The following is a 15,784-nucleotide window of genomic DNA, read 5'->3' on the forward strand; positions in this document are numbered from 1 at the left end:
TCCCAGAAAATTAGTTTCACATCTTCCCCAGGAAGGAGGAAGTGTCTGGAATCGCCGTTAGCCTTCTTTCATGGAGAATGAGCCTGCTTTCTCCTCAGTGTGGTATAGCAGAAAGAATGCAGCTCCTGGAACAGGAAGACCCTTTTCCTCACTCACCTGAGCCTTTCCCTAAACCTCTCTGCTCTTTGGTTTGCTCATCTAAAAAATGGGGATCATTCTAACTACCACCCAAAGCAGTTGTCAGGCTCACAAAGCATGGTTGACATAAACAGGTTTTGTAAACTGCCAAGTATTATGCAAACAAAAGATTATTTCCAATATCTCTTTGAAAGACAGATAGAGGCTGACCACAGAGAGACATAAGGGGCATTAAACTCTGGTGACCCTAAAGGGATTTCAGGGGCATTCTAAGCCCTGGGCATCGAGGGGGGTCATCGGGAGGACATTGGATCAGAAAGGGTAGGACATGGTTCATCAGGTACCTATGAGGAAATAGGCAGTCCTAAAAACAAATTACTGACTGAAGATTTCCTTCCACTAATCCCATGTGTAACAACATGACTTTTCTTCTAGGGCCTCCAAGCACATAGGTAGACACACCTTCACATAGAACCTCTGCACTTCCTGGAAGAGTCCAACCCTTTCCCTTGCCTCAGATCCTGGACCAGCACTGAGCCCCTTGCCTGTACCGCCCAGAGGGTGCATATGGGATCCCAGGCCCATCCCACAGCCCCTTGGGCCTTCAGAAGCCCTTGAGGATGGGGAGGATGGGGGCGCCCCTGTGGATCAACTTCCAGCTGTGACTCCTTCTGAGCCCTTTGAGCCTGGGTCTGGAAACAAGATGGTCCTGGAGGATGAAAGTTTGGGGAAGCAGGAGAGCTTTGCAAGTGTGATTAGAGGGTTCCCAGGGGAGGCCTGCTCTGAGGGACGCTTTCCCAGCATCAAATGGGCCCATGTGGCAGACTTCCAGGTGCCCCTGTCTTCCAGGGCAGCCAGCCAGCAGCAGCATTCAAACACAGCTCTGCCCCTGTGGGCACTCATATCAAATTAGCCCTCATAACGGCAGATGCCAAGCAGTGGACTTTGAGATCATGGAACATGATCTCAAAGGCCTGTGATGCACCCACCCCTTCTCTGTGTTCTCATCAGTGATTCCAAAGAAGTGAGGCAGTCAGAAAGCACCTGATTAGTTCCCATTTCCCAACCTCAAGGGTAAGGGTTCTAGGTACTCACCCCCACCCCCATCTTTCCTTATGTCCTGTATAAATGGATACCTGAGGTGATTCTCTAGCACATTCTAGTGAGGAAACCAGTCTTCGTAAGCCTCCTATGCCCAGCAACTCTGGGGCAGACGGAGCAAGAAGGGAGGCCTGAGGGGCACGATCCCTGAGGCCCGCCTGTGCCAGACCGCGGTGATGTAGGGCCAAGTACCGGTGTGGGGTGGCTGTGGTCTCCCAGCATCCGGCTGGAGTCATCTTTCCATCTTCCAGATACACACCTTTTCCCTTTACACTTCGAGATGAAGAGCTGCACGGTCACCGGCGTTCCCTCTGCACAAAGGGACCGTGGGTGGGGGAGACGTGAGACCCTTCACACCCCCACGGTTTTCCTTCTTTACTGCAGAGCCAAGTCCCAACGTGATACTGCTGGCTGCTGCTAAACTACACAGAACCAACCCAGGAGCCCGGGGGGGGGGGGGGCTTTTTCTCAGCATGCAAAGCAACAGGAACGGATGGTGCAAGTCGTGGGAAGCCTGCTGGTACAGCCCACTCGGCTGGCTCCACAGCGCCCACAGCACCCACAGCACCCACAGCACCCACAGCACCGTGCAGGGGCGCGGCGGGCCCTGCCTCCCCCTCCCCCTGCCAGCCAGCCTGGGCCCCGCGCGGTGCAGGAGGTGTCTGCTTGTGAGAGAGCCGCACAGCCGCTCGCTGTTTTTCTGGAACAGTGAGCGGTCCCCAGGCCCAGAGGAGCTCCCCGGCAGCTGTCCCAGCTGTCCCCGTGCAAGCGGAACCGACAGGGAGCCTCCAGCGCGGCGCTGGGCGACAGCGGCTGCCGGCCCCGCTCTCCTCCCCGCAGGCCTGCGGGCTTCTCCTGAGGCTTGGTCGCCACCTAGTGGCCATCCGGGGGGGGCGCCGCCCCTGCGTCCCACTCCGATGCGCCCCGAATTTGGAGCGAAGGTGGGATGGAGGCCTACTAGACCGCAGAACCCAGGAACGCAGGAATCGCCCACTGTCCCTACCTCCCGACGCTCTTTCATGCTCTGGTCCTTGCAGGAGCCAAGCACGTCAGAAAGCTTTGGAGAGATACGGGGAGAGTCAACGTTCGAGCCACACGGTCTCGGTTGTGCATGGGGAGTCTGCAGGCAGGTGTACGTTTCTGGGAGAAACGAGCCGGGATAGCTCCTTCCTTCTGGTTCTTTCCCCCATGACTGACCACAGCTTATTTATGGAACCAAAGGCAGACCTAAAAGGAGCCCCCCTCCCAAATCATCTGGTTTCCCTGTTCCAGACAAGAGTCTGGAAAGTAGTTTGAGGAAGCAAAATGGGTGCCTTCCGCGTGTCCCAGGGATTTCACACTTTCCCCATCAAGGCACCTTCAAAAGGATGGATGAGGATGGACCTATCCCCTGTTCTAATTCATCCACGGGAAACTACTGCCAAGCTGGGTTTTCAGTTTCAATCCACGCTGAACCCGCAGCTGCCCCAGGACCGTCTGACACACCCGCCCACTGCTGAGGCCAGCTGGTAAGTTCTAGTGGAGCTTCCCGACATGCATTCAAGAGGAGGCTGCTGGCTTTGCCAGCCAAAGTGTGATCCGAGAAGACCCAGAAGAAGTAAATTGTACCGACATCCCCGAAGGCTAATCCTAGGGACAGAGGGACATACTGACCTGGGCTTATGTAATGGGCAGACAACTTCTGAACGCAAAAGAATATCATATGCTTTGGGATACTGCTCCTACCCACCCACCCAGCCACCCACCCCCAAAGAATAGCTCTGGCACATTCTCCCTTACATTGGACATCCATCTCACAGAACACCCAATCTCAAGGGCAGATGAGGTTTCCCATGCAAAAGCTTCTGGGAGAGAGGTACACAGCAAGCGAAATAAAATTTACCAGTGAAAACAGCTGGATAAATAGCTAGTAGGGCAATTGCTGGGTCATAGGGTAACTCTATTTCTAACTTTTTGAGGAACCTCCACACTGTTTTCCAGAGTGGCTGTACCAGCTTGCATTCCCACCACCAGTGTAAGAGGGTTCCCCTTTCACCACATCTTCACCAACATTTTTTGGTTCCTAACTTGTTAATTTTAGCCATTCTGACAGATGTGAGGTACTGTCTCATTGTGGTTTTCATTTGTATTTCCCTGTCTTCTGTCATTTCTTCCACTTCAGTACTCATTAGAGATTACCACCATCCTGTCCCACTCTCTCCCATCTCCCATGCATTAGGGTTTATGATAGTTTGCTAAACAGTACTCATAGCTAAACACAATACATGTCCGTGAAAATTGATTTTGCTTGAAGATTCAGAAAAAATATGTTATGTTTTATATAACTAACATAGGAAAGCTATTTTAGCCAAATTCACAAATACATGGAAATGTAAGTAGGTGACTAATTATACATAAAATAATATTTGTAATAAAGAAAGTCAAGCAAAAAAGATCTTCACATCCTGTTGGATGTTGGTTAGTTTACACTGCATAATCCTCCTAGCCCCCCAGACCACTGGTCTTATTAGGCTTTCCTGGTAACCAAAAGGGGACAATAGATTCCCCTATTAAATGGATCTTTGACCTGACTGATGCACTTGTTCTCTCTAGAATCTGTTCACTTTACTCAAATATCTGAGTAGAAGCTCACGATCCCTAGGTTTTCTCCAAGTCATAAAATGGATGACATAATTCATCAGAAAGGACAAGCTTGAGAAAAAAAGGTGTTTGATGGTCTATAATTTGCTTTCAGAGATACATCCATATCCTATTACACTGGATGCAGTATTCAAGTCAACTGTAATCCAGAGATGGAGGAGGGAAGACGCTTGCCAACGTACTCTGCAACATCCCCATGGTAGTTAGCATCGGAGGACCCTAAACAAAAGTCTGTACTGCAGAAACATCCAAAGCAAAAACTTTTCAATATTGCTACCTCAAACCACACCAGAGGGTTTTTGTTAGTTTAAAGAATGCTATAAATTATTTTTGCATTAGTAAACTGGAATTATCAAAAATGTAGAGGTAGAGGTACGAACCACCAGTAGGTAAACTAACTTTGGAATAAAAACTTGGAATACAACTTTATTTGATCCCGATCTCCCTCATTTGATAGACTATTCCATTGGCTGACCAAAGGTGACTTTGCCCCCCTCCCCAGGGACATTTGGCAACATCTAGAGACATTTTTAGTTTTTATAACTAGGGGAGTGGCACTCCCGACATCCAGTGAACAGATGCCAGGATGCTATTAACATCCTACAACGTGCAGAACAGCACCCACAACAAGGAATATCTAGTTCAAAATGTCGGTGGTGCCCAGGTTTGAGAGACCCTGGAGTAGACAATTGTCTCTTCCTGGCCCTCAGATTATTTGCTTGCACACACCTGGAGTGAATCTTTAATGCAAGATGTTTGTTAGAAAGCAAAATCACAGAGCAGAGACTTTACTACATTTACAAAATAGGTCAGGTGACTTTTGTCGGGTTTGATAGATAATAAATCTGTTCATGTGTGACAAAACATGTTAATGTTCATTGTAATATTTAAGATAAGGTGGTATAGGTTCCATTCACTTTTTATATCTCAGGCTCCAGGTATTACTGAAGAACTTGACATTCGTGAATGGCTAGATTGGCTCAGACCAGTTCACAGACGAAAATGACCCAGAGGAGGAAACAGAAAAGGATAAGGGATGGGGTGGGGGGAATCTTGAGACATTTTCAGATTTTCAAACTACTCTGACCCCCTCCCACTATGTTGGCCAAGAAACCAAGTACCCAGATACAGAGAAAATTTCCTTTTTCACATCAATCATCTAAATCCCAAATCCCACACTGCCTAGAGATGATGAAATATATACTTCTCTGTCTCTAGCCTCACATGAATGCCTACTTTCCATCACCACCACAACACCTTAAAAGATAAAGTATCTGCTAATCCTCCTGGAATGATCCAGAACTTCAAACTCAAAGAAAAGATAAATGCAATGTCTCATCTATCATGTGCAGGATTCTTAATCAATCAATAGAAATGATCATCAATTATCAAAAGAGATGCACCTAGCTAGTAGATGTGCTGCTGGATCTGAGAACCTACGGGGAAATATCAAAATATTTGACCCTCAGTCTGATACCTTCTTATCATTGTTTTGACTATCAGTTTTCCTCTATAGTACTGGATCAAAATACTAGGTTACTCTTGATATCTGAGTTTCTGCTTCTTCCAGAGATAACTCATGTGTATAAGCAATGCTGTCCTCAGTTTGGAAGGGGGCCTCTCCCTCTGAGCCACACCACATCTAAGCCAGGCGTGGGCCAGAGAACATTTCTTTCTAATAAAACTAAGAACAACAACAGCATTTGGAGCCTGAAGTGAAGACTGGAGCTCCCTTTTGAGGTGAGACACTGCATAACTGTGGAGGGCACAACCTTCTCCAGGCCTAGCTGGGAAGGCAATGTGGGTTCGCAGGTTGTGAAGCCCATGGGGCAAAAGCTGCTTATTTTCAGTTTGGTCTTTGGAGATAGAAATCTAGGCTGGTGCTAGATAGTGCCTCATCTTGTCTAAGTATTAAACAGTAACATTTGCATGCATTTGGCTCTAAAATATGTTTGTACTCATTATCCCATTTTATTGCTCCGCAACCCTGGATGTGTTAAAGTGAGGTGGGAGGACGTGGTTGACCATTACTTCCATTTGACAGATTGGGAAACCAAGACCAAGAGCTCACATGATTTTACTAAAATTGCGCAGCTGGTTAGATGTGCCTGACTGGTGTCCCTGACTTCCAGACCCATTTTCCACTAAGGCAGCAGTTCTGAGTGCTGTCCAGGGACCAGCAGCAGCAATATCACCTGGCAACTTGTTAGAAGTACAGATTCTTAGATCATACCTCAGACTTACTGAATCAGAAACCCTGGTAGTTGTGCCCTCAATCCATGCTTTAACCAGCCTTCCAGGGGATACCAATGCCCCTCAGGCTGGGGAGTCGGTCCCCGAGGGGTGCTCTTTGCACCTGCTACAATCTCTCCTCACACCTTTATATTAAAGGGATTCTTCTTAACCCAGCATGTTTGCTTCTAGAATGGCCATAAAGTGTGTGCTTAGGAAGCTGGGACCCTGAAGCCAGGACCACTCAGGGTCCTTGAAACATTATCTTTTATTAAACGTCCAGAGTCAGCTCTTTGTGGAGCCTCTACCTACTGGGATGGGAATCTCAGTTCTCAAATCTTTGATTTGATCTTTCTTGGAACTTTCTTGCCCCAAATGGTTTTATCTCCTTAGGAACTGTGGAAAGAAAGTGTACCTAAGCTACTTTTTTACAACTTTCTTCTATCAGATACTGTCAGTTTGCTAACACACTAATTTTATACATGAATAGTTCATAAAATATGCTTTAAACTTAAAAAGATCTGAGGAAGAGCTATGGATAACTCTCCCTCTCCACCCCTCCACCAAATTTACATGCAATACCGGACGCACAGAAGGTATTGACTCAATATTTATTGAATTTGTGAAGACCTATTTTTAGAATCAGAGGAGAAGAAATGCGCATGCCACAAGGTCCTGCTGCAAGGAGGAATCCTTCTTCTAACTCACAAGCCTTCAACGAATACTATTGTGTCTGATGAAAAATATGTATTTGATTTTAATATAAACAGCATGTAGGTGTCATCACATATATTTTATCTGCAGTAGAAATGATAGCTTCTATGACTTAGTTACTTCATTCATTATCAGTTCATTCATTCACATTTATTGAGTTCCCACGATGCGCCAGCCAGGCATGCTTCCAGGCACTGGAGCAAACATGGTACATGACGGCCTGCCCAGGTGGAGCTTACAGTCTATTAAAGACAGTCGATTAAACAAGTGATTGACAATGAAGTGTAATGAGTGTTGTCACAGGACACATGAGCTACATTCAGGGCACATAGCAGGGTAACAGAACCATGTGGGGATGGGGGCCAGAAAAACCCTAATTTTCATACAGGAGGCTGGAGGCCTTTGTCCTTGGAGGTCTGTTCAAAGCAAGGCTGATAAAAACCGCCCCAAACTGCACTGAGGCCCAGAAAGGAAGGTCTGAGTAGAGAAGAGGCTTCTGCGATCTGGCTGATGTCAGCAGGCAGGTCACTGCCTCAGCTTTTGAGAAAGGATGGAGATGATGGCGAAGGACAAGAAGATCACGCCGGCCACGCTTCCGATCATCAGGCCCAGGATGCTGCTGTGCACCTGCATGGCCTGACAGCGCTCCCCCGTGTAAAAGAAGGCATGACTGGAGACACACCTGGGGGAACAGGACACAGAGGCAGTGTGGAATCCACCCAAGCCTCAGGCACTTTGTAGCTACCAGCACCAACAGCAATAGTGGCAGTTGCCATGCATGTCTGGCCCTGTTCCAAGTGCTTTTTAGGAGTCACTTCAATCTTCTAACAGTCCCGTGAGTGGGTGGTTATTACCAGACCATTCTCATATCCTCATTTTACAGAGATCTTAAATCACTTACTCAGGGTCACAGAGTTAGTAAGTGTTTCACACTTGAAGTCTCATCCCTAGAGGCCTGTCTCCAGACTGGATACTCTTGGCCACCATATGCAAGACTCAGGAGGAAGGTTTGGGGCACTTAAAGAATATGTTGTCCACACTGGCTCAGACTGTAAGTCACAGGAGAAATTCTCCAGACAGAGCCTGGATAACTCCTTTGACATCACGTGCCCCTCACATGACAGACTGATCACGTGACCCACCCAAATATGAGGGCATCCCTCATATTGCTATTCTTGCCAAAAATGTATGACCTCAATGTAACCATGAGAAAACACTGAACATACCAAAATTGAGGGAAAATTCACAAAATAACTGACCAGGATTCTTTGAAAGTGTCAAGGTAGTGAAAGAGGAAGGAAGAGGTTGTCCCAGCTTGAAGGAGGCTAAGGAGACGTGAAACTGAATATAAGGAGGGGCCCTGAATTAGGTCCTGGAACAAAGAAAGGACATTGGTGACAAGACTGCAGAGATCTGAATAAGGTCTGTAGTCTAGTGAATGCATTTGTTAATAGCATTTGTTTGCATTAATGTTCATTTCTTGGCTTTGCTGATGGTCCTACAGTTATGTAAGCTGTTAACACTAGGGAACAGGAGGCTCCGTAGTATTTTTACAAAAGTACCTGTAAATCTAAAATCATTTCCAAATAAAAGCTTAAAAAAGAAGAAACAAAGTGGAGAATGAAAGGTACTCAGAAGAAACATAGGTTTTTTGAGCCAAGCAGGCTAAGCAGGCTAGTCGCTACCTCTGTTACTATTCTGCCAAATGAAACTGTTGCTTCCATCATCATATTATATCCTTTCATGGAATATTTTATGCAAACCATAAACATTATAAAAAGAAATATTAAATATAGCAAACAGTGCAGACAGACAGAAGTGGATGCAAGTCTCAGCTCCAGCATTTGCCATCTGGGTACATTAGACAAATTATTTAGCCTAAGCTTCAACCTCCTTCCGCACCAAATGGGGACAAGGAGGGTCCTTAAGTTACCGGGTGGCCATGAGGAATAATTTAGGTCATGCATGTATACTGCTCGGGACAGCACCTGACACATAGCAAGCAGTCAAAAAATATCAGATGTTCTTGTTACTATTATTAAAAACGTAACTACAGTAATAGTACAACAGAACAAATAGATGATAGAAGTAATAATTAATAATTAACAATAACATCGGCAGTCAGTAAAGAGTTAAGCTTGGTCCTAAGTCCCACTGAGGCAGGTCGTGTAGTTCCTGGGCTCAAGGCTCTGGAACATTTGTGAGCACTGCAGTGGAGTTCAAAATCCCAACAACATTCAAGATGCTGTTGATCATCTCCCAGAGGTGGGGAGCAAAGGATAAAAGTCAAGAGAGAGGAGATTTGGGACCCCGCTGCCCTGGCAGGATCCCTGCTGTGCCTCAACAGCCTAAGCCCACTGACTCGGAGCACAGCTTTGTGGGGTCAAGGAACAGCCAAGTCCAGGTGACCCCATGAGGTAGTCATCACCCTAACCCAAGAACGGCACTTTTTACCAGGGTTAAGCAAATGTCTGGCTCACCTCTGCTGAAGGCCCACCTGCCTCCCCCTGGCCACAGAGCCTACCTGCAGCTCGCCATCCCTTTCACGTTCACACAGATGCCTTCATTTTGGCAAGGGTTCGGGTCACATGGATCTCTGAAGTATGGTGGCCAGTTGTGGTCCTCCAGAGGACCGGTGTTCTCCACTGACCGCTTCTGCCGGCTGGGCTGCTCCTGGTCCAGGCTGCCGGGGAGCGCGTTCTCCAACGAGACCTTTTCGGAACCTTCTTTTGAGACCTGCTCCTCGTCTTGGAGAATGAGGCCTTGAGGAATCAGCCTTGTGTTTTGAGTTTGAACTTCAGTCTGGTTAAGGTAGGTGATATCTTGAGGAAATAGACAAAAGGGCAGTGAGGAAGATCTATACTTAACATCTGACTACAATTAGCTTCTACTTCTGGAGAAAGTTCCCTGGGCCACCTCCATCCCTCCTGGACTCCACCTTGAGGGACATAGAAAGGTGGTTTGAATCCAGCTAATTCTCATGCTAGCTATATTTTGAAAAAAAAAATATTTTATTATTTATTTATGAGAGACACACACAGAGAGAGAGTCAGAGACACAGGCAGAGGGAGAAGCAGGCTCCCTGCAAAGAGCCCAATGCGGGCCTCGATCCCAGGACCCTGGGATCATGCCCTGAGCCGAAGGCGGATGCTCAACCACTGAGCCACCCAGGAATCCCTCAGGTTAGTTATTTTTATTTTCAAAGTCGTCCAATCACATTCTTATTTATTTAACTTGAAAAAAGAAGCAGAAAGGTAGCACAGATAGACTGATGAAAACGAAACTGAAGGCACCAAACTCTCATATTTGATAAATTAACAAAAAAGGTGGCATCAGAGTTTTAGTTTCTCTCAAGGACGGTTAAAATACAGATGTGAGTCCCTGAGCAATTGCTCTCCTGGAGCACATCTTTTTTTTTTTTTTTTTTCTGAACTTGGTCCTCAAAACAAAACAAAACAAAACAGAACAAAAACTTCATCCTCCATGAGATACTCAGAAATCAGTGCAAAATCTGTGAAACCCCCAGAGCATAGGATTACTTATTCAGGAAGATCAGCAAAAGTACCTTCAAAGTCCACAAACATTATAAGGTCATCATTTTTAAGGAAACTCTTCCTTTTTAGCATTTGGTGGGAGACGACACTACTCCAGCCCCAGTCGATGCCTCTAAAACAGTCACAGTCCTTATCATAGGATCCCACTTTGGATGGCCTGTCCCAGATGACGGAGTTATTTATTGCTGCAAACAATAAATAACATCACATTACCTCTTTTACTTCACTCTCCAACTGGTCTTTAATGAGTATATAGAACTTAGTTAGAAAAAAATATATTGAAAAAAAATCAGATTATTTACACTTTCCAGAGAATTAAGATTCGGGATTAGGAGCAGGGAGGGGCAGAGAACCAGAGCTCTTAATGGTCAATTGTCCATTACTGAGTCACTTCCTCAATGAGGACAGAGGGACAGTGAGAGCCTTTTCCTTTTAAGCTTTAAGGCTCTTCATTTGAAAAATAAAAAAAGTCTGCCCATTTCTTTATTGGTCATTAACATGCTGATGATCACCAAGATTTTAAAAGTCACTGAAATTCTGAGTATTTGATAAATGATTAGCAGTATCTGTCATCTCATTTAGACTGAGTTCAATGAAGCAGGAATTGCCTTGTTTGCTTATATTCTAGGTAACTGGCTCTGAGTTTGGCACAGTATAAGCACTTAATAAATGCTTGAGAAGTGAATTCGAGAGAAGGGAGGTAAAATGCTTGATAAGTAAATTCGAGAGAAGGGAAAAAATAAATGCTTGATAAGTGAATTCGAAAGAAGGGAGATAAGATGACATTGAAAATTTTAACTTAATATTCCAACATGACTATGTTGTTGATATACTCAAGTAGGAAATGTGAGAGGAATGTTAATCTCTCTCTCTCTCTCTCTCTCTTTTTAAAAAAGATTTTATTTATTTATTCATGAGAGACAGAGAGAGAGAGAGAGAGGCAGAGGCATAGGCAGAGGGAGAAGCAGGCTCCATGCAGGGAGCCCAATGTGGGACTTGAACCCTGGACCTGGGATCATGACCTGAGCCAAAGGCAGATGCTCAACTGCTGTGCCACCCAGTCATCCTTGTATAGAGATGGGAATCACATCTGCTGGCCCTTTCGGGTTGAGGGGCAGATTTTAGAGCACCTACCTGAAGATGTATGGAATTTGGAGGTAGTGAACACCATGCTTGAGGACATTCTATTCCTGGCATCAGGTTCCTGGTCAAGTATGGTCATTATCACCTGTCTGTTCTCCACTGGCCACTCCAGGATGGCATCATTCTCCCCACTGCACAAATGAAAAGCAATTCCCAAGAAGCCAGATCCACCGGAGTCGACTCTGCCATGAGGGTATAAGGTCAACCCCAAACCATATCCCTCTGAATTGTAGAATCGAGGGCTCAGGAGCTTCTGCCCTTTAACCGTGTTCTGAAGGACAGAGGAGAAATTCCGTATTGTCCAAACACCTGCAGGGCATGGGGTTTCTGTCAGAGTAATATCGTCCAGGTAAATTCCCCCATTCGAGTTCTGGGGGTCACCTTTCGTGCCCTGGAATAGGTAGCGAAACTTCTTCTCTTCTCTGAGTGTCACATGGGCAATTTTCCAATTTTGGTCCAAGTCTCCTGAGGACAGAGAAGAAGGTTGGTGACTACTGCAGCCAACATTTATTAAGCATGGCCTATGAGCCTGGTAGCATGCCAAATGCTTTAAAGAATTTATTTATTTATTTATTTATTTATTTATTTATTTATTTATTTAGAGAGATCCAGTGGAGGGAGGAGCACAGGGAGAGGGAAAGCAGACTCTGTGCTACGACCTTGAGATCCTGACCTGAGCTGAAATCAAGAGTCAGACGCTTAACCAACCAAGCCACTGAGGTGCCCTGCATACCAAGTGCTTTGTATGAATTATTTAATTTAATCCTCACAATATCTCTATGAGACATGTACTATTATAAACATGGTAAGGAACTTTTCCAAAGCCACATACCTACCGAGGGGAAACAGCTATAAAAAGACACACTATCATTTTAATATTCATGCAATATTCTAATATTCATATTCAAATCTTAATCAGAATTTGTTTTCCATTATTATTCAATTCCATAGGTTCTTTCAAAGCTGGGTTTCATGGTATAAATGTACCTCAACCCTTAATGTTTGCACTGAATACCCAAGTAATAGGCTGAATCATAAAAATAGTCATTTTGTAAGCTCAAAATCAAATAATGGCAATTTTATGGGGTCCAACCTATGACCTGATGCCAGAGAGATATATGGTATCTGGAGTATATGGCTCTGGAGTAAATGTTCACATGCAGGACAAGCTGGATCTCCCCTATGAAAGACTGACTCACCCACTAACATCCGATTTTTTCTCTTCTTCCTCTTTTAAAAAACAAATAATACAAAAGGAGTTACCACTCTCCAGATATTCATATTCTAATGAAAATTATGTCTACTTGCTTTTTTCTTGAGACTGAGCTGGAAGCGAGAATTTTGAATAAAAAGCTGAAGTAAGAAGTGAGAAGGCTGTTCTAGAACATGGGGTTCTGTGCTGCATAGCAGAAGAAACCCGAAAGGAGGGGCACCTGGGTGGCTCAGTCAGTTAAGCATTTGCCTTCGGCTCAGGTCATGATCTCAGGGTTCTGGGATCAAGTTCCGCATGGGGTTCCCTGCTCAGCAGGGAATATACTTCTCCCTCCTTCTGTCCCTCCTCCTGGTCATGTGTGCTCTCTCTCTCAAATAAATAAATAAAATCTAAAAGAAAGAAAGGGAGAAAGAAAGAAAGAAAGAAAGAAAGAAAGAAAGAAAGAAAGAAAGAAAGAAAGAAAGAAAGAAAGAAAGAAAGAAAAAGGAAGGAAGGAAGGAAGGAAGGAAGGAAGGAAGGAAGGAAGGAAGAAAGAAAGAAAGAAAGAAAGAAAGAAAGAAAGAAAGAAAGAAAGAAAGAAAGAAAGAAAGAAAGAAAGAAAGAAAGTTGCTTAAGGGTCTAGGGAGAGGAAACCACCAGGCCAGAGCAACTCATAATTCCCTAAAGATCTGCCCCTACTTTGATATTTTGCCAGGGTATATCTAAGCACTGGGTTTAGAAAGGAAAAGAAAAATGCTGCACCCCAAGTGTGGATAATATTGGCTAAAATGAATTCAAACAGATGAGTATTATAGACAATTAATCTAAATGCAATTGGCCAGAGGGCTTTGGAAGTACTTTTCCTCTTTCTGTGTTGTGATGAGCACAACACAGGTGTACGTAAATGATGAATCTCTGACTACTACCCTAGAAACCAATATTGGACTGTATGTTAACAAAATTTAAATTAAAAAATAAATTAAATTAAAAATTGGAAAAATATAATACACATATAAAATAAAATAAAAATGTCCATATGTTTAAATTTTTAAGCTATAAATATCTTAAGTTGAATATCACATAAACATTAAATGATATTCAACTAACCTTTTAGAAAAGCTTCATTTACGAGCCAGTATCAGAATGAGCTACTTTAAAAATCCATTCATATGGCACTTCTAGGAAACTTTGAACAGAGACACACTTTGAATTCATTGCAACTCAAAGCAGAGCAGTGTAGGGAACTGAGTTAAGCATAAGAAGGTTGTTTGGCTGATGCTATGCTTATGAGGATAGCATTTCCAGCTTTATATAGAAGTGAGCAATAATAGATCCCATCAATATTACCAAGGCTCTAATTCATTTTCTCATTAAATATGTACAATCCTTGATAACATAGCAAATTCTCAACTCTTAAAGGGCACCTAGCTGTCATCCATCATTTGATAAAGATGCTCTACACATTGCAGCCAGAAAAGTGAACCCCTCGAAACCATTACCTGTAGCATTCCCAGGTAGCCCAAAGAGGGCCTGGGTAGAGGTGATTCAGGCACCTGTTCTAAAGAGTGACCTCTAAGGAAGCTTCCACATTTCAAGAGCAACAGCTTCTTCTAGAAGTACTCAAATGATGCTTCCCCTCTCCGGACTCATGTTAATTGAGAAATTCTTTGTTGAATGGAAAAATAGGAATGGGTGCCTCTCCTTTTCTGATTGTGAATGAACCACCACCACCACCACCACAAAAGAATGTAAAAACTTAACTTTATAACCCTGGATCTCGATTTACACCCAGATTACCCTCAAACCCAACTACCTAGCTTAGTATTTTCATACTGACCCTCTTTAAAAAATACATAAAATAACATTTAGGAATATTTAAATTATGGTAATGAAGTTAATATATACACATGTCCTATTTCCTTCCAACTCTATAAGTTGGCTTCAAGTTAGTTCAGTGTATTAAATAACGCTATTCATTCAGTTTTTTGGAAACAGATGCAGAAACACTTGTCAACTACCAAACCACTCTCAGTAGCAGCATCAGCTCCCACTTCCCTTCTGCTTCCAGCTCTAGCCCTGAATTGCCCATTTTCTCTGCCCTGGCTGTCTCCAGAGCTGCAGTGATAATTGGATTTCTATTTTCTGATCGGCCTCTTCCAAAAGCATATTTCAGCTTCACCCAAATACCCGATGCGGTGTCTGATTTCCGAGTGGCTGAAATACCCATTGAGCGGTTAAAAGGTACCAGATGCTATGCTGGGCTCTTAGAAGAGGATGAGGGAGGTGGAGGACTAGAGAGGAACAAGAGGGAGGAGGAAGAGGAGAAGAAGTAACAAAGAGAGGGGAAGGGGAGGGAGAGGAAGGAGTGGGACCCCAGATTTAAGCCGAATCGGCGCCCCCATGAATGTCTCCAGGTACCTCGGAAGGTCTGCACTTTGACCAGCTTGCGCACATTGCCGGTGCTGTCATCCCTCCTGATCCAGACGACGAGTCGATCGGAAGGGCTTCCTGTCATTTTGTAGAAAAACTGCAGGCACTGCTGCTTCCTCTTGGGGTAAAGAATCCGAGACTCCAGCAGGGCTGCCTCTTCTGCCATCCCCGAGCTGGTGCTGAAGTGCATGAAGTAGCCAGCACCTGCGGTGAGAGCAGCCCAATGACCCCTCTCCAGCTGCCCGCACCCCGGGGGCCCCGGACTCCTGCCAAGTGGGGTAGTGAGCCACAGCTATTTCCCGGGCAACCAAGGCCAGGACTCTTGTGGGGATAACGAAACCAAGGTGGTTTGTCTTCGTTCTGTCTCCACGGACAGATTCCCTGGCCGGAGGCCCAGCTCTCCACTGCCTCTCTTGATGCCTTTGCCCCCAAGCTTGTGAACTGTATACCTCTGACTTAAGGAGACACAGGCTAATTCCATCAAAGAGAAGGTTGATGGAATTTAGCGCCTCTGAGATGAATACAATTTTCTTATTGGCTTTCCTGTTTAGAGATTTCACTCCAAGGAAAAGAGCTGATCTTCTAGTTGTGTGACAGACTATGGGATTCCAATGTTTAGGACTTGGAATAGAAATATTCA

General features: G+C 44.7%; 1 protein-coding gene across 1 annotated transcript in view; it reads right to left on the reverse strand.

The window, feature by feature from the left end:
- Positions 1–6,708: 6,708 nt before the first annotated feature.
- Positions 6,709–15,784, reverse strand: part of MEP1A (meprin A subunit alpha) — a 34,567-nt gene continuing 25,491 nt past the window's right edge. The window contains exons 10-14 of the mRNA XM_077903752.1: positions 15,133–15,348; positions 11,514–11,987; positions 10,391–10,564; positions 9,350–9,647; positions 6,709–7,507 (exon numbers count right to left, since the gene is read on the reverse strand). Coding sequence (XP_077759878.1) covers positions 7,351–7,507; positions 9,350–9,647; positions 10,391–10,564; positions 11,514–11,987; positions 15,133–15,348 — 1,319 coding nt within the window. The 3' untranslated portion in view covers positions 6,709–7,350. The remainder of the gene's footprint in view (positions 7,508–9,349; positions 9,648–10,390; positions 10,565–11,513; positions 11,988–15,132; positions 15,349–15,784) is intronic.

Source organism: Canis aureus, chromosome 7 (assembly GCF_053574225.1).
Source record: "Canis aureus isolate CA01 chromosome 7, VMU_Caureus_v.1.0, whole genome shotgun sequence".
In the NCBI taxonomy this organism is placed as follows: domain Eukaryota; kingdom Metazoa; phylum Chordata; class Mammalia; order Carnivora; family Canidae; genus Canis; species Canis aureus.